Here is a 22,638-nt window from a genome sequence, read left to right as displayed (position 1 = left end):
TCTCAACTCTTCTTTACAATGATTCAACTCCAACAATGATTCAACTCAAACCAACAATAACTATTACTATAATATTACCAATGCATATAAATAAACAAATTATATATCAAGAAATACCTTTTGAAAATTTTAACTCGATGACTAATGTACTTTAGATAAAAATATCTAAAGAAACTACCATGCAATCTAACACATCTTAGTTAAACAATTCATATTACAAATATACTAAACACAAAACCAAACACCAGTACAATTTCTCAGACATTTCAACCAAACAATTAAACTTTAATAACATCCTTAAGTACTCTTGAAAAATTAAAATTATTTTTAAAACATTAATTGTGTGCAGGTGGTTTTATTTTGATATTGGTTTTTGGATTGTTTGGGTTAGATGATTTAAAAAATGGGATTTTTATAGGAATTGAATCAGCTGAGAAGGTGGCACTCGGCAAACAGAAATGACTGAAAATGAACGGGACAGAAATCAGTAACTCTGAAAGTTTTATTTGCTATCAAATACATCCCACACACCCAGCCCCACACAATCCCCATCCCACTGCTCCAAATTGAGATCCCACTTCTCCCAATCTCCTTCCAACTCCATCTCAACTTGACAGTTGTGGAATGGAGAGAGTTTGGCCTGGGATTGAGTTTTTTGAGGAAGGAACAAGCAATCTGAGGTGAAATTGAGCCCTTTGGGGTTAAAATTCAGTTATTTTCAGTGGAATTAGAGTGGTTTTGAGGTGACTGTTCCATCCCAATGGACTTTTGGAGGACAGAGAAATGGAGAAGAGAAAAAAATTCAGGCCAAACCAAAAGGAGAAGCAGCCAGGTGTGTTCCCAACATGGATCACAGGGAATGTGAGTGACCAGGGCTGTGCCCAAAGTGCCTCCTCCAGTGGGGGATGGAGCTGCAGCAGCGCACGAAGCTCTTCCTGCACTCGGGGCACTCGCAGGGCTTCCCTTACCGGTGCCTCCGTTGGTGTCGGGTCAAGTGAGAGCTGCAGGAGAAGCTCTTCCCACACTGAGGACACTCGTAGGGCCTCTCCCCTGTGTGGATGCGCCGGTGCCTGACGAGGTGGGAGTTGCGCTGGAATCCCTTCCCACAGTCGGGGCATTGGAAGGGCCTCTCCTCTGTGTGAATCCAATAGTGCTGGAGGAGACTGGAGCTGGTCTGAAACCTCTTCCCACACTTGGAGCACTCATAGGGCCTCTCCCCAGTGTGGGTCCTCTGGTGCCTGATCAGGTGGGAGCTCCAGCTGAAGCTCTTCCCACACTCCCCACACTCATAGGGCCTCTCCCCAGTGTGGGTCCTCTGGTGCTTGATCAGGTTGGAGCTCTCTCTGAAGCTCTTCCCACACTCCACACACTCGTAGGGCCGTTCCCCAGTGTGGATCCTCTGGTGGCTGATCAGGCGGCAGTTCCACCTGAAGCTCTTCCCACACTCCATGCAAGTGTGGGGCTTCTCCCCATCATGGAGCTGCTCATGGAGCACCAGCTCCGAACTCTGCCTCCATCTCCGGCCGCCTTCCCGGCCCAGGCTGGCTCTTTCCCCCTCACATCCCCGCCATCTGCGTTTGCAGCCCCTCCTCGTGCGGCATCTCCGGGCCTTTTCCTCCCTGTTGGCTTCCTGCGCCGTGGAGCCGCTCAAAACGGCCTCTGCCACCAGGTTCTGCCGCGGGCATTTGTCCTCCCTGCTCTCCATGCTCAGCTCCTGCCCTGGGCGAGGAAGGACAAGGACAGCATGGGATTTGCCTCCGTGCCACAGGCAAGGGCAACGAGATCCCCCCAGGGCTGTGCTGCAGCCGGGGGCCGTGCTGGGCTGGGAGATGGAGCAGCACAGAGGGGAAAGGGGCACTGACTTCCTCCTCACCTGCCTCAGTGTCCCAGAGGATCTTCCTCTTCCTCACAGCCTCACAGGGGTTTGCAATGTGAAATCCTGGTTTGGAGAAAACAAGGGATGAGCACCTGGAGTTTGAAGGTCCCCCCACCCAAGTCCATCTCTACAAGTCACCGGCCATCTGGGCTCCAGAAAACCCTCCCAAACACCAAGATTCAGCCATGAAAAAGCCTTCCAGGAGTTCCCCATCCCTGGTGCCTCCCCTCTGGTGTTCAGGGGTTCCCCCCGTCCCAGCTGCTGGGGTCAAACTTGGATTGGGGGTCCCCCTTCTCCTGGGTGCCTGCCCTGCCCAGGCTGCTGGCAGTGCCAGCAATGCCAAAAGCTCCCCCCTCTTGGCTCTCCCCATTTCGGGATGCCGGGGCTGTTTGGGCTCCCGGGCTCCCTTCTCCCCTCATTCTCTGCTCTGGGCTGCAGCGGCTCCAAGGAGTCCCCCCTGCCCCTCTCCAGGCTCTTGAGGCTCCCGCCAATGGCGGCGCTCCCCCCTCTCTGGCCTCCCCACTTTGGCCTCCTGGGGCACACAGGGCTCTGCTCCTCCAGGCTGCCTCTGCCGGCAGCCGCCACCGCCACCCCCCGATGTCTCCCCAAGGGGCCTTTTCCGCTCAGCCTTGGACTTCTTCATTCTCCAAACATCCCCCCAAAAACCCAACCCAGGGACCCCCCGGGATATCCGGGCCGGGCTCCCCCTCCCCGCTCACCGGAGCCATGGGGGGGGCGATGATCCCACAGGTGGGGGCTGCGAATTCAGGCAGGGATTGAGACCGCGTGGCTCCCTGAGCTCAGCCTTGATCTGCCTTTGTCCCTCCTCTTCCTCTTCCTCCCATCGTCCTCTTCCATCCCCCCTCCAGCTCCTCTGTTATCCCCACCGGCTTCTCAACTTCCATCCCTCCCCTTCCATCCCTTCTCCTCCTCCCTAACCCCACCTCCTTCTCCTCCTTCCATCACTGCTCTCTCTCCACCTTCATCCCTCCCCTTCCATCCCTCCTCCCTTTCCTCCTCCTCCCCCCTTACCCCGCCTCCTCCTCCCCCTCCATCCCTGCCCTTCCCTCCCTCCTCCTCCTCCTCCCCCAGCAGCAGCCACACCCTCGGTGCCCCGTTCCCGCAGCCCTCGCAGCCCGCGGCAGCAGCGGCCATGGAGCCGGGCCAGGTCGGCATGGGCAGCGCGGGGCTCTCGGCTGCTCCCAGCCGCTGCGGGCGGGGGGAACCCGGCCCGGGCCAAAGGAGAGGCAAACTGGGCAAACTGGCGGCTGCACATCCAAACTGGGCCTTGCAGGGGACCCTGCCTGGCCACTGCCAGCCCTTGGGGCTCCTCTCGGCACATCCGCCAGGGGGGAACGCACACAGGCCTGGGGGATCCCAGCAGTGGCAGCACTGCCAGGGACTGGGCTGCACTGGGATCGTACTGGGAGCGACTGGGGCTGTACTGGCTTTGTACTGACATCAGCCTGGGATCATACTGGGATTATACTGCCGTACCAGGGCAGATTGTGATCACACTGATGGAGAGTGGAATCATACTGGGAGTGAGCAGGAGTCTGCAGGAGGCAATTGAGAGCCTGTTAGGGGCAAAGGGGATATACTGGGAGTGACTGGGATTATGCTGAGGGTGACTGGGAGTAGCTGTGAGCAACTGGGATCATGGTAGGAGCAACTGGGAGGAACTGGGTGATTGGAAACTGTGGCGCTTATGCTGGGGTGAACTGGGATCATGCTGGAGCTGACTGGGATCATTCTGGCAGTGAGTGCCACTACACTGAGGCTGACTGGGAGTGCTTGGGAGCAAATGGGATCATACTGGAAGGAACTGGAAAGATGCTGGAGGGAACTGGGCTACACTGGGACATACTGGGAGTGACTGGAACAAAAGTGAAGGTGAAAGAGAGAAACTGGAACCATGTAGAGCAAAACTGGTTCATACTGGCAGGGACTGGGAGCACACTGGGGCCATATTTGGATCATACTGGGAGGGACTGGACTAATACAGGGAGGATCTGAGAGTGACTGGGAGCACACCCTGCACATCATCCCCCAGACTGGGCCTGACTGGGAGCAACTGGGAGCACGCTGGCAGCAAATGGCATCATACTGGGACTGACTGGGCTGATCTAGGAAGCAACTGGAACCATGCTGGAGGCAGCTGGGACCATACTGGGAGAGATTGGAAGCAACTGGGATTATACTGGGACCACACTGGCAGGGCTGGCATGTGACTGGAATAAAACTGGAGCTTACTGGGATCATATTGGGGTTGAAAGGGAGCGACTGGGATCACACTTTGGGCTACTGGGAGCAGCTGAGGGAAACTGGGATGATGCTGCAAGCAAACTGGAGGAACTGGGAAGGACGGGATGCATGCTGGGGGCAACTGGGATCTACTGGGCATGACTGGGGGATCATACTGGGAGAACTGACACCTTACTGGGGCCACTGGCAGTGCCTGGAAATGACTGCAGACATGCTGGGGGCAACTGGGATATACTGGGATTGTCTGGAACCATACTGGGGGGACTGGAACCACACTGGGAACAACTGGGACCATGCTGGGGACAACTGGGACCATGCTTGGGGCAACTGGGAGTGAGTGGGACCATGCTGGGAGGGACTGGGATCATCTGGGGAGTGACTGGGACTAGAGCAGGGGCAACTGGGTCCAACTGGGACCATCCTGGGAGTGTCTGTAACCATAGGGGAGTGATGGAAGCACACTGGGAACAGCTGGGCCCATGCTGGGAGCAACTGGGATCACACTGGGGGCACTGGCATCAGACTGGGAGTGACTGGGAGCAACTGGGATTAGACTGCAAGGGACTGGGATCATACTGGGAGTGGCTACACTCATACTGGGATTATACTGGGTGTGAATGGAACCCGACTGGGGCTTACTGGGAGCTACTGGGCCCATGTTGGGAGGAAAATGTGACCCACTGGGAGCAACTGGGATCGGCTGGAAGGTTCTGGAACCATGCTGAGAGGACTGAGACTACAACTGGGGCAACTGGGATCATCCTGGGAGCAACTGGGGCCACCCTTTGAGCAACAGATGGAAACTGGGATGATGCTAGAGGAAACTGGGAGGAACTGGGCAAGACTGGGATCATTCTGAGGTAACTGAAACATACTGGGAGTGTCTCTAACCATCCTGGGGGCACTGGAACCACCCTGGGAACAGCTGGGATCATGCTGGGAGCAACTGGGACGATGCTGGGGGAAACTGAATCTGCCCTGGAGGCAACTGGGCACGACTGGGACCCTGCTGGGAGGGACTGGGACTATTCTTGGGGCAACTGGGATCATCATGGGAGGAACTGGGAACATCTGGAATTATGCTGGGAGCAAATGGGATCACACTGGGATCCCAGTGAGAGCAGCTGAGTCCATGCTGGGTTACACTGGGATCTCACTGAGAGCTACTGGAATCACACTGGGATTGACTGGGAGTGGCTGGTTTTGTGGATTTGGGGGGTTTGGATTTTGGGGGATTTTCTTGGCATTTTGAGGGGGAGTTTTCTGGGGGTGGTTGGGGGTTTATTGAAATTTCTTGTGGCTCTTTTTGAATTTTGGGGGTTTTACTGGGATTTTGTTGGGATTTTTTGGGATTCTCAGAAATTCCTGGGGTTTTATTGAGATTTTTAGGAGATTTTGGGACATTTTATTGGAATTGTGGTGGCATTCAGAGGGATTAATTGGGGATTTGGGGTTTTGGGGATTTTTGGTGGGATTTGGGGGGTTTTGGGTGTTGCCAGGATTTCTTTGGATCTTGGGGAAGATTTTTTGTGATTTTTTCTGATTTTGGGGACATCTTTGAGGGATTTGCGGAGTTTAATCAGGAGTTTTGGGGTTTTTGGAATTCCAAAGGATTTTGTGGGCTTTTATTTGGATTCTAGAGTGTTCTAATGGGATTTTGAGAGATTTAATTGGGATTTTGTGGGTTTTATTGGGGCTTTCACGGCTTTTAAGGAGATTTTGGTGCTTTTCTGCCCTTCCCCACACCCAGGGAATGCCCCAAAGCCCCCCTAAAATTCCACTTAAACTTCACAAAATCCTCAAAAATTACAAGAAAACCCTCCAAAACCCCAAAGAATCTCCAAACATCCCAGTGGAACTCACCAAAATTTAAAAAAACTCACAGAATTTCCAATAAATCTCCCCCCAAAAAACTCCCACAACCCCAACAAAACACCAAAAATCCAAAACCCCCCAAATCAACAAAATCCCCCAAAATCACATTGCCATCACAAAACCCAATAATTCTCCCCAAAAACCCCAATAATTCCCCCCAAACTCCCAACAAAATCTCCCAAAGAAGCCCCCCCCAAATCCCCAAAAACCCTCTCAAAATCCCCAAAATCCCCACAAACCCCCCCAGCCTCAGTGGGGCCATCCTGGATCAGGGGGCACCGGCCGGTGGAACAGGAGCCACTTCAGGGGGCCCTGGGAGCTTTTTGGGGAGGGGGCACCATGGGAGACCCCCCCAAAAACGGGGGGGGGGCAACCCCTGCTGTGCCCCCTCCCCCCGAAACCGCCAGACCCCGGTTCAGGGTGGGCCTGGGACCCCCCGGCACCCCCAAATCTCCCCCGGGACCCCCAGAGCCCCAAGGTTTGCCCAGGACCACGCTGGACCCCCAAACCCTCCCGAAGACCCCCAAAACCTCCCCAGGACTCTCAGATCCCCCGATTTCCCCCCAAAATTCACACCAGACCCACCTGAGACCACCCCAAATCGATCAGACTGCCCCAAATCCCCCTCAGACCCCTCAATCCCCCCCAAACCCTAAGAAACCCCCTCAGACTCCCCCAAATTTCTCAAGACCCACCGCAAAACCCCCCAGATCCACTCACAACCACCCAGTTCCTCTCGCCATCCCCCAAAATCCCCTCAGACTCTCCCAATTCCCTCAGTTCCCCCTAAACCCACCTGAGAACGCTCCAGACGCTCTCAAGCTCCCCCCAAAGCTCCCTAAAGCCCCCTCAGACCCACCAAAGCCCCCTCAGATCCCCTCATTCCCCCCAAACCCACCGCACACCCTCGTGTTTCCCGTCGATGCCCCTAAAAATCCCCAATTTCCCCTCAGACCCGCCCCAAACCCCCCCAGTTTGCCCCCGGCCCCACCTCAGCTCCACTCGCCCCTCACAATCTCGCGCCTCCACCGCGTGTGCGGGCTCTCAGCAATGGCGGCGCGCCCCGGCCCGCCCCGAACCAGCCAATCAGCGCGCTGCACGTCCCTGAACTAACCAATCACGGCGCAGGTTTCCTCAGCAAGGCCCGCCTCCCCCTCGCCGTCCCAGCCAATCAGAGGCGAGCCGGAAGCGGCGCCCCCTTCCCCGCCGCCGCCGGGACCCCCCGGGCTCGGGACAGGAGCGGGAGGGGCCTGAGAGGGGATCGGGGGGGGGGCGGGGGAGGGTCCGGGGGGTCTGGGGGGGCTTTGGGGAGGGGTCCGGGGGTTTGGGGGGGTCTGGGGAGGGGTCCTGGGGCATTGTGGGGGGACCTGGGGGGTGCGGATGGGTCCTAAGAGGGGTCTCGGGTGGGAGAGGGGGTCGTGAGAGGGTCTGGTGGGGTTTTGGGGAGGGGTCGTAGGAAGATCTTGGGAGGGTCTGGGGGGTGTTGGGATGGTTCTGGGGGAATTTGGGCAGGGCTCTGGGTGGTCCTGAGGGTGTCCTGGGAGGGTTTTGGAAGTTTTGGGGAGGGGCTCTGGGGGCTCTGGCAGTGTGTTAAACAGGGCCAGGAGAGCAGCTCCTTTACAAAGGCCTTTATTAAAGACAGCTCTGGGGGCGGAACCCGAGGGTCGCGCTCAGCGCCGCTGCTCCCGCAGGACCATGCTGAGCAGGAGGAGCAGGAGGAGGAGCGCAGCTTTGTCTCTCGGCAGAGCTGGGGCTTCCGTCCTCACCAGAGTCCTTAGGAAGGCAACGTTGGCTCGGAGCTCAGGGGGATCCTCCAAGCTGAGCGCTGTTAAAATTATGGTGGCAGGACGGAATCCAGCTCTGCTCAAGGGTGGGTGATTTAGTGCGGCTCTGCTGGGTTAAAGTCATAGTTCATGGGCTGGTTTGTTGTGTTGAGAGGGTTCATGTAGTTCCCGCAGCCTCTCATTGAAATTCAGTCTGGGACGGGAAGGGATACAAATCCGGGCTGAGGCGGAAAGGGGCACAAATACAGAGTATGACGGGGAGAGATACAAATACAGGGTAAAATGGCAACACTTAATAGCGGCCACTAAAGGCAAGTCCTAGAACTCCGACATTCAATGTTTAACAACAGACCAACACTTCAAATTAAGACCCTATCCACTTGATTAACATCAACTAGCAATTATTACTCTGCAAAAGAGCTCTCATCTCCGGGGTTTTATTTCTCAAATCTATTGGAGCAAAAATGAGCAATGTGCCCTGCTGGTGTTTAGATGTTCTGAGTCCCTCAGCTGTGAGTTGGGTTCCCGTGCTGTCCTGCCTGGTGCTTGCTGGATGTGCTGGAACAAAGAGCTTGGGCCCTTGATGAAAATGAGCACAAATGAGTTCCTTGTGATTTACTGGGCTCAGAGTAAAAGGGATCAAATTCAGGTTTGGTCTAGAAAATGCTTCTTCCCTGCCAGGGTGGTGAAGTCCTGGCTTCACAGGTTGCTCAGAGAAGCAGAGTAAATAAAGTTTCAGAATTCTTCCTTTCTGTCCCATTCCTATTCCCTAAGTTCAGGTTTGGTGTTCAGAGTGCCACCTTCTCAGCTGGTTGCCATTTGTGTCCTGCTTTCTCTCCTGCCTTCCTCTGTCTGCTCCTTTTCCCTTCCAGGGTCTCTCTTTACCTGTGGCAGTTCCCAGCCAAAGACCTTCCCCTGAGGTTTTTTTTTTCCTTCCCCATTCAGGTGCTCAAACAGCCCTGGATGAAGTTCTGGAGGCTGGCAGTGAAATGTCTTTGTAAGATCTTGCTCTGCTTGTGTCTTGGCCCCTTCAGAATTCGGCCTTGAAGGGCAGGAGCATCTTTTCCTCGCTGGCAGCTGGAATTGCAGCCATTGCAGTGTGTGCCAGAGCTCTCAGAGGGCAATTGCTGAGGCTGCCAGGGTGCTGCTCCTGCCGCGCCTCCCAGGGGAGCTGTGCAGGGCAGGGTCAGGCTCCAGCAGCTGGCTGGGCCCCTGAGCAGACAGCAGAGGCGGCTTTGCTGCACATTCTGCAGCTGGAAGCAGAGGGAGGAAGGGCAGGGAGTCCCTGACAGAATCCTGGAATGCTTGTGGCTGGAAGGAACCTACCCATGGTTCCATCCAGGCTTAAGGTGCCAGGAGGGAGAGGCGCCTCTGCCCCAGTGGAGGCACAAATGAGACCATGGGAGAACAAAACCAGATTGTTTTGGACATGGATTTTATTGAACAAGAAATGGGAGCTAGGGAGATAGAAGTACGGAAGAAGTCTTGGAGAGAGAGCTCAGAAGATGATCAGTTGGAAGTAGATACTTTTTAAGGTTCTTTCCTGCATTCTGGGATTCTAGAAGATGTGTAGATGTGCATTTTGATTTAATATTCTTCTTCTTATTATTATTTCTTCTTCTTTCTCTTCTTCTTTCTCTTCCTCTTTTTCCTCTTCTTCTTCTTCTTCTTAATTGCTACTACTATTCTTTCTTCTTCTTTAAAATATTCTTCTTCTCGTTCTAATTAATCTTATTCACTTGTAATGCTTACTTACTATGTCATTCTTATTTTTTTAATATTCTTATATTAATTACTAGTTTTTCATCTTCCTCTTCATCTTCTCATTCCTATTCTCATTCTTATTATTCTTACTAAATTTACTACTACTATTTCTTCTTAATCTTCTTATTCCTATTCTTTTTTTAAAATTTTTTGAAAATACTTTTTGTGTAAGTTTTTTTCTTTTTTTTTTTTTTTTACTACTCCTATTTCTTAAACTCAACTTTAATTTGTTTTGAAAGAATGGTCTGAGTCAGAGTCCTGCAGTCACATCCATGGAGCAACAGCTCCCATCTGTGCACATTCTTCAGGGATATAATCCCAAAGGAGCAGCGCAGAATCCTTTCAAGATGAGAGGAAATGGCCTTGATGGCACCAGGGGAGGTTCGGATTCAATATCAGAAGGAATTTTTCTCTGACAGAGGGATGAGGCGTTGGAAGAAGTTGCCCAGGGAGGCGGTGGAGTCGCTGTCTCTGAGGCGTTGAGGAGTTGTGCGGATGTGGCCCTTGGGGATGTGGTTTTGCGGTGGTGATGGTGCTGCCAGGATCCCGGAGGCACCGGGTGAGCGTCAGGGTCTCTTCCCACCCCGATGACTCTGGGATTCCCTGCTGAGCGCTCTGGCACCAGTGGGGTCCCACGCGTGCTGTTTAGGGCTGGCCCCAGCAGTGCCTGCGGGTGCTGGGGAGATGCTCCAGGCTGGCCGGGGCAGCTGAGGCTGCGGGGCCGTGTCCAGGCCGAGGCCGCCCGTGCGGCTCCCTGGGGCCCCGCGCAGGGAGCAGCCGCCATCGGCCGGCCCGGGCTGGGCAGGGCCACGGGCGCTGCTCCTGCAGCTGCCGCGCCAGGCAGGGCCAGCGGAGCAGCGCCCGCAGCGCCCGCAGCGCCCGCCTGAGGCGGCCGGGCCGTTTGCTGGGGGCAGCTGCTGCTGCCCGCGGGCCTGCGCTCCCGGCTGGCCAGCTGAGGCGCCGCCAGGGCTCTGCGGGGCAGGCCCCGCGCTCTGGGGCCCTGCCTTGGGCCCCTGCTGGCCCACGGAGCCTTCGCTGCACAGCGAGGGAAGCGAGGCACACAGGGACTCCGCTGCCTGCCCCTCAACCCAGACCTGCTGAGGGACGGGCAGTGGCAGCCCATCTGCTGCCAGGTCTGCCAGCCCTTGGGCCCTGCCTTCGCCTTCGTACAGCTCCAGGACGCTGACTTCATCCCAGTCGGCGTCCTCCTCCTCCTCCCACAGCAAGGGAGTGGGCCCGCAGCTGAAGATGCTGTTACGTTCACAGCAGTCCTGTGGCAGGTCTGTGCTGCTGCTGTCCTCCTCCGTGGAAACATCTAGGAGCTCTCTGAGCTCTGGTTCGCTGCAGTCTTCCCAGCTGGAGAGGTCTTGGGAGCTGCTGAACTCTCCATGGGACAGCTCTGGCTCTGCCTCACCTTGGCACTCTGGGGACAGCTCAGTCTGGCTGTAGGATTCCCAGTCTTCATCATTGCCAGCTGAGGTGCCCTCCTCACTCTCCTTCTCTGCCAGCACTGAGCCCTGCTCTGCCTCTTCCAGCTGCTCACTGGGGCTTTGGGCTCCCAGTGGGCTGGGTGAGGGGCTGGGGGGCAGCAGGGGCTGTCTGGAGCAGGGACTGGGCTCTGTGTCCCTGCTGATGGCACCTCCTCCCTGGGGGCAGGAGAATGTGCCTGCTTCTCCCGGCTGTTCACACTTCCTTCCCCTCGCTGGCTCAGCTCTGGCTCAGTCACCTCCTTTTCCATTGGGGGCAGCTCCTGGACTGTTGCCCTTTGTTGCCACTGGCAGGGCTGTTGCTGTGCCCCATCTCCCCACAGCACTCTCACAGCCACCTTCCACTGGTGCAGCTCGTGGGCACTCCTTGCTCTGCGTGGGGACGCTTCCTTCGCTGTCATTGCTGGCACCGACTGGGAGAATTCACAGCTTGTGGCCTCTTCCCTCAGGCCAAGCTCTCGGGCCCCAACATCTCCCCACTTGTCATCTGTGTCAGGTTTCTTCTCTTCCTCCATGATGACAAAGGTTCTCTCCTCCTCCTCCTCCTCAGTGTCTGACCGTGGCCAGGCTGAGGCACCCACTGCCCCCACCAAGTGCCCGCTGAGGGCCTGGTCTTGCCCCCAGCTGGGCAGGGGCCTGGTGACTGGAAGGAGTTGAGCTTTGTCTTGCTCTCTTCCATCTCTGAGCTCCTGTAGCACGGACAGATCCCAGGAGCTGCTTCCTTCTACAAGAGTAGCTCTCATGGGACTGGGCACCCCAGGGCTCTGCGCCCCTTATATACACCCTCAGTCATGGTGGGGCTCACTGATGTCACAGTGGTCTCTGAGCACCACCATGTGTGAGAGTCTGTCTGAATTTTCCCTCATCTGCCTCACAATTGTCATTGAGGGACCACTGAAGAGAAGACCCCCCTGTCTAGAATCTCTGGCTCTGAAGGAGAAAGTGACAGGCCAAAGGCCCTGAGACCTGAAAGCACAGTGTTATTTGTTTCCACAGGTGTTGTTTGCTGTATGCTAAGAAGGGGGCACTGTGCCTTTTTTGCAACAAGAGCCTTGGGAGCTGTCCCACCTCTCGGCCTGGCTGGATTTCTCCTGAGTTCTGGGTGCTCCCCTGCAGAAGACCCCTCTCACTCGTTTGCAACCGCCGTGACAGACAGACGGAGATGTGAGAAGCCTCTCCATCAAGGACTGAGACATGGAACCCCCGTGTGAAAAGGCCCCTCTGCTCCTTCCAAGGACTGGGACTGAAACCCCCAGCCCGGGGCAGGCGTGTGGGGGAGGCAAGCTGACCAAAGCGAGATGTTTGCCTGCAGGTTGTGACCACTGGACCAAGAGGACAATGGCTCTCGCTTACTGCTGAGAGCATGGACTACCTGTTACATCTATTCCTTATTGTATCTGTTTCCCATGCCCGCCCGGCAATTTCTAATAGATTTATCATAATAAAAACTTCTGAGTTAGCCAGAGACTTCGAGATCTCCCCGATGTAACAGGCGGATCCTCGACTGGACTGGACCAAAGGACTTTGTCTCTACGTTTGGTAGCTCTATCCACCTCTTTCTTTCTCTCTCTCTTTTGTCTCTCTCTTCCTATTTTTCTCTCCCTTAATCCCTCTATCGCATTTTGCTGTGGTCATTCAATAAAGGTGAGTTTGTTTTGATTATCATTGCAAACCCCCTTGTACTGTGTCGGTTCTTTTTGCACCCGGAGATCAAATCCATGAACCATCACGAAACCCGTCCATGAGGACGGATTGTGACACCCCCCGAGGACTCCTCCCCAAATTCCCCCCCAAAGTCCCCCCAGCAGTCCCAGACTCCGCCAAAACCCCATCAAGTTCCCCCCAGACCCTCCCCAAGTACCCTCCCAAACCTCCTCAAGACCCCTCCCCAAATTCCTCTCACGATCCCTCCAGGACCCCTCACCTGTCCCTGCGCCTCCTCAGCAGCTCCCGGAGCCCCCCGTCCTCTCCCAGCGCCTTCCCCGCTCTCTCCAGCGCCTCCCGCAGGACCCGCCCGAGCCCGGGGCGGCTCCCGGGGTCCCTGAGGGGGTCCCGGGGGTCCCTGAGGGGCTCCCGGGGGTGGCGGGAGGGGAGGGGGCAGCGAGGGGGGAGGGGGCGCCCGCTCCTGCCCGGCCCGGGGTCAGGGGGCGCCGCTTCGGGCTCGGCTCTGATTGGCTGGAGTGCCGCGGGGAAGGCGGGAGTTGCTGAGGGTACACGCGCGGTGATTGGTTGTATTGGGTAGGAGGGAGGCGGGAGTTGCTGAGGGGAGGGGCACGGTGATTGGTTGGTTTGATTTAGAGTGCGGTGATTGACATGAAAGGCTCAAGGGAGGCGGGTTGCTGAGCGGAGACGCGCGGTGATTGGTTGAATAGGCGGGGGTTGCTGAGCGGAGACGCGCGGTGATTGGTTGGTTCCAGGCAAGGCAAAGGCGGGCGTTGCTGAGGGGAGCCGCGCGGTGATTGATTGGTTCGGGGCAAGGGAGGAGGGAGTTGCTATGGGAGGCGCGTGGTGATTGGTTAGATCCAGACAAGGGAGACGGGTGTTGCTGAGGGGAGGCGTGCGGTGATTGGTTTGTTTGGGGAAGGGGGCGCCGTGATTGGGTAATTTGGGAGATGAAGTGTGATGATTGGATGATTTGGAGTGGGACGTGCCGCTATTGGCTGGGAAAAGTCCGAGATTTTTAAGGGAATATTTCCTGGTTTTTGGGGAAAAATTCTGGATGTTTTGGTAAAAATTCCCGTTTGTTAGAGGAGAAACATTTCTGGATTTTCTGACCACAAATAACCCAAATATCCCTAAATAAACGCCAAAACCACCCAAAACCAAAAACACTACCTAAAAAATGCTAATAACCCCAAACAAATCCAAATACTTCCAAATGACTCCAAGTACACCTAAATAAACCCCAAATACACCAACATAAACCCAAATAACCCCAAATAAACCCCAAATAATTCCATATAAACAAAAAAACCAAACCAAATTAATCCAAATAAACCCAAATAACTCAAATAAACAAAAATAAACTGAAAGAACCCCAAACAAATTAAAAACAAAAACAAAACACAAAAAACCCAAATAACCTAAAAAAACCACAAATTAAGCACAAATAAACCAATTTAAACACAAGAAAACCCCCAAAAATTCCATTAATAGCCCAAATAAATCCCAAATAATTCTTAAATAAACTCAACTAATTCCAAGTACATCTTAATAAACACCAAAGAAATCTAAAAAAAAAAATCCAAATAAACCCAAATAACTCTATAAAACCCCAAATAAATTGAATTAAACCAAAAGAACCCCAAATAAACTCCCCAAAACGTCCCCCAAAACAACAAAAAAACCCCTCAAATAAACCCAAAATAATCCCTAAATAAACCGAAATAAACCCCAAATAACCCCAGTTCCTCCCGTCCCCACCCCAAAACATATTCTGGCCAATCAGAACGCGCGGCAGTGATGACGACAGAGATACCCGGCAGAAGCTCAGGGCAATGGCCCCGCTCAGCGATTCTCAGCCGATCAGCGCCCGGTCCGAGTCTGACTCATCAGCTGCCAGGCAGAGACCACCTCTCATAGGCCTAACCAATCAGAGATCGCGCGGGGGAATTTCCAGCCAATCAGACCGTTTGTCGCTGATGACTCATCAGTTGCCAAGAACGGAAATGGGGGGGAAGGTGACCTTGGGGATGGGGTGGGGACCCCAAATTAATCCAAAACGGGGTCGGGACCCCAAAACGGAGCAGGAGGTGCCAGGAACCCCCAAAACCAAACACGGGGGAGGGGACTGGGGGAACGATCGGAAAGGGGACGGAGAGAGGGGAAAAGAGGGGGGTGGGACCCCAAAATTGAACTGGGAAGGGGATGGGACCCCCAAATTGAGCTGGGAGGGGGGTGGGACCCCCAAAATTGAACTGGGAGAGGGATGGGACCCCCAAAATTGAACTGGGAGGGGAATGGGACACCCCAAATTGAGCTGGGAGGGGGGTGGGATCCCCAAACAGGATGAAGCCAATTTTGTTCCTGGAATATGTAAAGTAGTTTAAGGATATGCAAAAATATCTATGAATAGGATACACGCTGATGTAATGGGAGACAAGGACCATTGAGCAAAGGTTATTATGGCCACCAAGACCCCCCAGTTATTTTCGGGGACACCCCTTAATTATTCTGGTTTTAATTACATCAGCCTGTTGCATATTCATAGACCCTTATGCAAATCCATAAAATAATTTACATATTCCAGGAACGATTTTACACAGCACCTCCTTGGGGGTGTCTCCCCATTTCAGGAGCGTCCCTTGGAATGGAAAATGTAAATCCCACTCCCTCTCAAAAAAAAACCCCCCAAAAAAAAAACAAAACAAACAAAAAACCCCAAAACAAAACAAAAAAACAAACAAACAAAAAACAAAACCAAAACCCTATAAAAATGATAATTAATTTTGAAATGAAGGGGCTCTCAGGCAAAAATATGAGAGTAGAAATAACAGTTCTTTATTAGGAAAAATTAAAAATGCAAATGCAAATGCACAAACAAACAAAAACAGTGAGAGAGTCAGAATAGTCTGGGAATCCAGTGGAAAAAGTTGATCCTCTGGGATTCAAGTGGGAAAAGGCTGATCCTCTGGGAATCCAGTGGGAAAAGGCTGATCCAATGGGAATCCAGTAAGAAAAGCTGATCCAGTGGGAATCCAGTGGGAAAAGTTTGATCCTCTGGAAATCCAGTGGGAAAAGGCTGCTCCAATGGAAATCAAATGGGAAAAGGGCTGATCCAGTGGGAATCCAGTGGGAAAAGCTTGATCCTCTAGGAATTAAGTGGAGAATGAGGATTATCCTTTGGAATCCAGTGGGAAAAGGGCTGATTCTTTGGAATCCAGTGGGAAAAGGGCTGATCCTTTGGGAATCCATTTCTTACCCCCCAAAGACAGGGCAAGGGCAGGACCGTGGGGTTTTTATAGGGTATCCCAAGGGTGGAGTTGGGGTTTGGGTCAGGGGAGGAGTTCTTAGCAACACAAGAAGGGTGAGATCAAATTCCTGCCTCTTAGCAACAGCAGCACTCCACGCAGAATGTGTCCCCAAATCCTAAATTGGCTCTAAAACAACTGAGAAATTATGGAACATCAGATATATTTGATTAATTTCCTTCATTTAACCCAGTTTTGGGTGTTTTTAAAGGATGAAGATGAAGCAGAGGAAAATTAAGGCCAAACCAAAAGGAGAAGCAGCCAGGTGTGTTCCCAACATGGATCACAGGGAATGTGAGTGACCAGGGCTGTGCCCAAAGTGCCTCCTCCAGTGGGGGATGGAGCTGCAGCAGCGCACGAAGCTCTTCCCGCACTCGGGGCACTCGCAGGGCTTCCCTTACCGGTGCCTCCGTTGGTGTCGGGTCAAGTTAGAGCGGCAGGAGAAGCTCTTCCCACACTGGGGACACTCGTAGGGCCTCTCCCCCGTGTGGATGCGCCGATGGGTGACAAGGTGGGAGTTGTACTTGAATCCCTCCCCGCAGTCGGGGCAGCGGAATGGCCTCTCCTCTGTGTGACTCTGATAGTGCCGGAGGAGATCGGAGCTGGTCTGAAACCTCTTCCTGCATTTATCACACTCCCCACACTCGTAGGGCCTCTCCCCAGTGTGGATCCTCTGGTGGCTGATCAGGTGGGAGCTCCACCTGAAGCTCTTCCCACACTCCACGCATGTGTGGGGCTTCTCCCCATCATGGAGCTGCTCATGGAGCACCAGCTCCGAGCTCTGGCTCCATCTCCGGCCGCCTTCCCGGCCCAGGCTGGCTCTTTCCCCCTCACATCCCCGCCATCTGCGTTTGCAGCCCCTCCTCGTGCGGCATCTCCGGGCCTTTTCCTCCCCGTTGGCTTCCTGCACCGTGGAGCCGCTCAAAACGGCCTCTGCCACCAGGTTCTGCCGCGGGCATTTGTCCTCCCTGCTCTCCATGCTCAGCTCCTGCTCTGGGCGAGGAAGGACAAGGACAGCATGGGATTTGCCTCCGTGTCACAGGCAAGGGCAACGAGATCCCCCCAGGCCGTCTCTGGGGACGCACTGCCCCCTCTTGGCTCTCCCTATTTTGGGATGCCGGGGCTCTTTGGGCTCCCGGGCTCCCTTCTCCCCTCATTCTCTGCTCTGGGCTGCAGCGGCTCCAAGGAGTCCCCCCTGCCCCTCTCCAGGCTCTTGAGGCTCCCGCCAATGGCGGCGCTCCCCCCTCTCTGGCCTCCCCACTTTGGCCTCCTGGGGGACACAGGGCTCTGCTCCTCCAGGCTGCCTCTGCCGGCAGCCGCCACCGCCACCCCCCGATGTCCCCCCGAGGGGCCTTTTCCGCTCAGCCTTGGACTTCTTCATTCTCCAAACATCCCCCAAAAACCCAACCCAGGGACCCCCCGGGATATCCGGGCCGGGCTCCCCCTCCCCGCTCACCGGAGCCATGGGGGGGGGCGATGATCCCACAGGTGGGGGCTGCGAATTCAGGCAGGGATCGAGACCGCGTGGTTCCCGCAGCTCAGCCTTGATCCGCCTTTGTCCCGCCTCTTCCTCTTCCTCCTGCTCCTCCTCTGTCCTATCTCCACCTCCCTCTCCTCCTCCCCCCTTAACCCGCCTCCTCCTCCCCCTCCATCCCTGCCCTTCCCTCCCTCCTCCTCCTCCCCCAGCAGCAGCCACACCCTCGGTGCCCCGTTCCCGCAGCAGAAGAAGGCCCTGCAGCACTTGGGCACAAAGGCCCAACAGGTGAATGCAAGAAGGGAGCAGCAAAAGGCCAAGCTGAAGGCAAAGGCCAGGGCAGAGCTCCTAACGCCCCTGAGGGATCAGCCCCAGGGCCCAAGGGGGCCCCAGCACCCAGGGCACGGCTCGGCCACAAGCACCCGGCAGAGGCATTGCCCTCCTCGGCAGGGCACAGCCCACCCAAACAGCCCCTGGCAAGGAATCAGGGCTCCGGCTGCAGGGCACAAGGACACTGCAAGCACAGACAGCAGCACCCTCAGGACCAGCAAGTCCAGCCCGTGATGGACATGGATTGGCAGGGCTGGCACAGCTCCCATCACACCAGGGACCCTCCACACTGGAGCCCTTGAGAACATTCAGGTGGGTCTGCATTGAGAGGAGGCATTTCCTGATGGACACAGGGGCCTCTCAATCTGCTCTGAATCTTAGACCTAAAGGGGAAAATAGTACAGGAATATTTTAATTTTAAGGGAATGAGTGGGAAAGATGAGCAGGTATGATTTGTTCAACCACTATTAGAAGCTGTGGGGGATAGGTTTGAAATAAATGAATTTCTTTTTCTTCCTCCTGTGATTGTAATAACTAGGAAGGAATTTGAGAGCTGGATTTTAATACTGTAAAAAGGGATACAGAGGCTAGTTCTGTTGTACCTCTGTGTCAAAAGTCTGACAAGGCCTATGCTGAAGTGAACCCAGAAGTGTGGGCAGCCCCAGGGAAATACAGAAAATTAGATATGGAGCCTCTACAAATTAAAGCAACCAGGACAAGCACTACCCTGTTCCAAGAGAGGGAAGGAAGGGCTCACAGCCTGGTATTGAGTCCCTGTTAAAGGCAGGGCTTTTGGAGCCAAGGATGTCTCCCTACAACACTCCTATCTTGCCAGTCAACAAACTGGATGGATGGACACAAGGAGGAAACACAGAATTTTCAAGTGTTAAAATTAAGATTAACTGAGGCGAGTGGCCTGGGCCTTCCAGACAGGGAAAAAGAATTTGAATTATGGGTGGACGTTAAACAGGGTCTTGCCAAAGGAATTCTTGTGCTAAAATGTTTAACCCAGTGGCCAGAGAGCAGCCTCATTGTCTGCAGAATTGTGCAGCCACAGCTTCCATGGGAGCAGAGGCCTGAAAACTGATGACAACAGGAGGATCTCCTAGAGTTCAAGTCTGGCATCAAGTTAAAGCTTTGACAACCAAAAGAGCCTCTAAATGGATGAGCAGGGCTCGGTGATTACAGTATGAAACTTGTTCAGTGGCACAGGAGGATTCAGAACTGAGGACAGGGCAAGGGTTTAACCCAGCCTCCTGTTTGAACAGCCTGGAGAGGGGCTGGCAAGGAACCCAGGACTGCACTCAAGGGACAGAGCTCCCGAGCCAGGCTGGGAGAGATTGATGGGACATTCCCTGGCCTGAGGGAGACAATGTGTTTGTGGATGGCTCTGCAAGGGCAGCAGGAGGGAAAAGAGCTACAAGACAGGCTGTTATTAAGGAAGGGGAATCAGACAAAGCGCAGGTCACCGGCCCATGCTCAGCTCAACCCAAGGAGCTGTGGGTGCTTGTAAGAGCCTGGCACTGAAATGCCCTGAGCAGGAAGGCTTCAAAATCTTCTGCTGACACCATGGCACCTAACAGGGGGGCAAAAGCAATTCTGACTGCTTCAGCAAGCACTGGATCACTTATTAACCTATTGCTAAAACAAATAATTCAAAGATAATGGATTGTGGAAGCAATAGATTCAGATGGGGAACTCATTTTACAGGAAAGACCCTTCAGGGGGTTATGGCAGCTTTAGGAATACAATGGGACCTCCATGACCCCTGGCAAGCCCAGAGCTCAGGTTGGGTAGAAAGAATGAATGGGGAAATAAAGAAACACCTTTGGAAGCTGGAGATAGAAACCAAGATGCCATGGGTACAGCTTTTGCCATTGGCCTTGGCAAGAAAAAGAGCCAGACCCAAGGCAGATATTCAATTATCTCCCTTGGAATTCATGTCTGGAATTCCTTACCTGGGCAATTCTCCACCTAGTGCAGGGTGGAAATAAGGGATGTAAATGTAAGGCAGGCTGTAGCCAGGATCCTGTCTCCTGTGGAATCTCTCCCCCAGGAAGCTGGGCTGGCACGGAGCCTGCCCTGGGACTTTGCTGTTTCCAACACCCAGCCAGGCCATCGGCTCCTGCCTAAGGAGTGCAAAGCAGCACCACTGGTGGCCAAGGGGCCCACGCCAAGTGTCCCTGAGGCCAGAAACAGCCGCCAGCACAGCTGAGCACGGGGGACCCCTCAGCCTGGCCTCAGGGGCTCTGAAGCCCCGGAGATTTGCACTTCCCGCCCGCAGCAGGACCATGGGAGCCGCCCCTGAGCCTGCCCTGAAGGCAACGCAGCAGCAGCCAGGGCTCCACAGCGGGCCAAGCCCCTGGGCCTGCCCACAGATCCTCTGCTCAAACCCTCGGGAATCCTGGCCACCCTCCCCTGGCACCTCCAGCCACTGCGGCCAAGCCTCGCTGCCGCTGCTGCAGCTCCAGCGCTGGCTGGGCCTGCACTGCCACAGCTGCTGGGGAGCACCGCGGCACAATTCCACCCTGGGGCTCACTCACACCCACACTCTGGGCTGCCTGCGACTGCACTGCTGCAAAATGTTCCCATCCTGCTTCTTTTAAATCTTATTTCTCTGCTCAGAAAGGTTTCTCTACTCAAAGGTTTGCCTTTAGGAAAGAAATTTTAAAGGTTTTATTTAAGGGGTTCCCAGTCTGTTCGGATGTTAAACTCATCTCCACCACTCAATGGAGACGAGTTTAACATCCGAACAGACTGGGAATAGCCCAAAAGACACCCACAGAGATAAGGACCAGCAACAAAACATCAACGCCCCGCAGCAAACAGCAACCAACAGCTACCCCAGACACTGCCCCCGCACAGCTGGAGACACCTGGTCTGGAAAAGGCTGAGAAGGAAATCCAGGAGTGTGGACCGAATTCACAGCAGAGGGGAAGAAATCCGAGTCTAATAGGAAACCAAACACTAAAAACTTACATGACTTGGAAGCAATGAATATTAAAGCAGTGGATTTAGATTGGTTCAGACTAGGTAAAGTTTAGGAAAAATCGAGTAAAACTGACATGTCATGGAATGATTTTTTCTGCACAGCCGGGCTATGTGTGGATGAAAGTATTTCTGTTGCACATCCTGGCCAGAACCAAGTAATGCCTTGACTCTCTCACACGAAAGAGATTCTTGGAGAGTTTTTGTTTTCCCTACAGTTTCAGTGATAAGATTACAACATGAGAAACATTTTTTATAATAATCCTACTTTATATTGTCAGGTAGGTTTGGGACAGAAGGGTGAGAATCAATTTTTGGTCAGGGTTTTTCCATGTTCGCCTTTATGTTGCATTTTGCAAAATTGAAGAGCTTTAACCGTGATACTTTTAACTCTTAAATAGTTAATACTTTTTTTTAAAAAAGCAGATTCCGGGGGGCCACATGTGACTCACCAGATGGCAGCCCTGGAAGAGAAGCTTTGGTTCTAGTCAGCCAGGAGAGGAGCTTTAGGAATGCAAATGAACCCTGCTGGGCAAAGCCTGGCCAATGTACCTGGGTCTCTTGCCTGGGGCAGGAATTGGGCTGGTTCCCCCTGCCCCTCACCCCGAGCTCTGCCTGCTTGCGCTGATGGAATTTGCACAGCTCAAGGCAGAGCCCGGGGTGAGGATATCTGACCCTGCGACAGAAACGGGTGAAGCTGCACAGGGAAACAGCAAATGGAGAATGTTGGGAAAACTTCACTATAAATAAATGGGGGGAATCATCCCTCTGCCCACTCCAACGTGTGCTGTCACTGTCTATGTTATATAGGGTGGATTAGAGCACTGAGATGTTCTTGCTACCACAAGTTCCGGGAAATCAGTTGGGAATCCAAGTATTTGATGATTTAATTAGAGACAAATGGTCAATTGATGCAGCCCTGGCTGGAGAGAGCGGCCAAAGATGGGGAGAAGATGAACGGCCAGCAGAACAAATCCTACAACACCATGGACCAGCCCCTGGGAACCCAAACCAATTCATATCAGGAGCCACAGAACCCATTTCTCATTTCAATGGCACCATTAGATTACAAGCTGTCCTCGGAATAACCAACCAGACAGCTCCAGCTCCTGACCTTCCTGCTGAGCAATCCACTGAAATGAGGAACACAACATTTCACCATGGGACGGGATCAGATCATCTGTTAGCAGAGAAAAGAGGAGTTTGTGGAAAATCAAATGACTCAAACTGGTCTTGGCAAATAGATGACAAAGCCAAAGTGGTGAAACAGATAACAAAGGAAACAAAAAAGCAGCTCATGTACCAGTCCAAACGTGGAAAGGATGGGAATGGGACACGGTTTTGTGGTTCCCTGGCAGACCATGGGTTAAACGAATGCTGCTTCTGCTCTGATGTGCTACAGCACCTCTCACCTTTTTACCATGCTCCGGACCTTGAGAGTGCAGCTCATTCAGCAGCTGAGCGGCGGGCCAGGGACTTGTAGATAAGGAAGTAAGGGGCGAAACCACCAGCTTCAATAAATGTTATTAATTAACATGGACTGCTGCTCGCAGAAAGTCCCGCTAAATTCCTGAACGTCGAGAACAAAAAAGACTTAACAGAGCCGTGAATATCGGCTGTTCTACAAAAGTGGGGGTGCACATTAACGAGGACGTGCAGTTGGCAGATGGGGAGGTCTGAACCTTCCAAGTACCTCAGCCAGTGGGCAAAGGGAGAGGGAGATGAGCCGGGAAAATGAGGATAAAAAGGAGGCTGCGAACTACAACAATGGCAGCGAGCGCACGGCAAATGCGCCACGGCCTCTCCCTCTGCTCAGCAATAAAGT

The 22,638-nt window shown here is 53.7% G+C and overlaps 1 protein-coding gene across 1 annotated transcript in view; it reads right to left on the bottom strand.

Annotated features, from left to right (window-relative positions):
- Positions 1 to 500: 500 nt before the first annotated feature.
- LOC129126568 (uncharacterized) overlaps positions 501 to 22,638 on the bottom strand; it is a 250,177-nt gene continuing 228,039 nt past the window's right edge. The window contains 2 exon segments of the mRNA XM_077186300.1: positions 501 to 1,479; positions 16,430 to 16,800. Of these exon segments, the coding sequence (XP_077042415.1) occupies positions 965 to 1,479; positions 16,430 to 16,800 (886 nt within the window). The 3' untranslated portion in view covers positions 501 to 964.

The sequence above is a fragment of the Agelaius phoeniceus genome, chromosome 15 (genome assembly GCF_051311805.1).
Source record: "Agelaius phoeniceus isolate bAgePho1 chromosome 15, bAgePho1.hap1, whole genome shotgun sequence".
NCBI classification, from domain to species: Eukaryota; Metazoa; Chordata; class Aves; order Passeriformes; family Icteridae; genus Agelaius; species Agelaius phoeniceus.
This window is presented reverse-complemented; position numbering and strand designations above follow the sequence as displayed.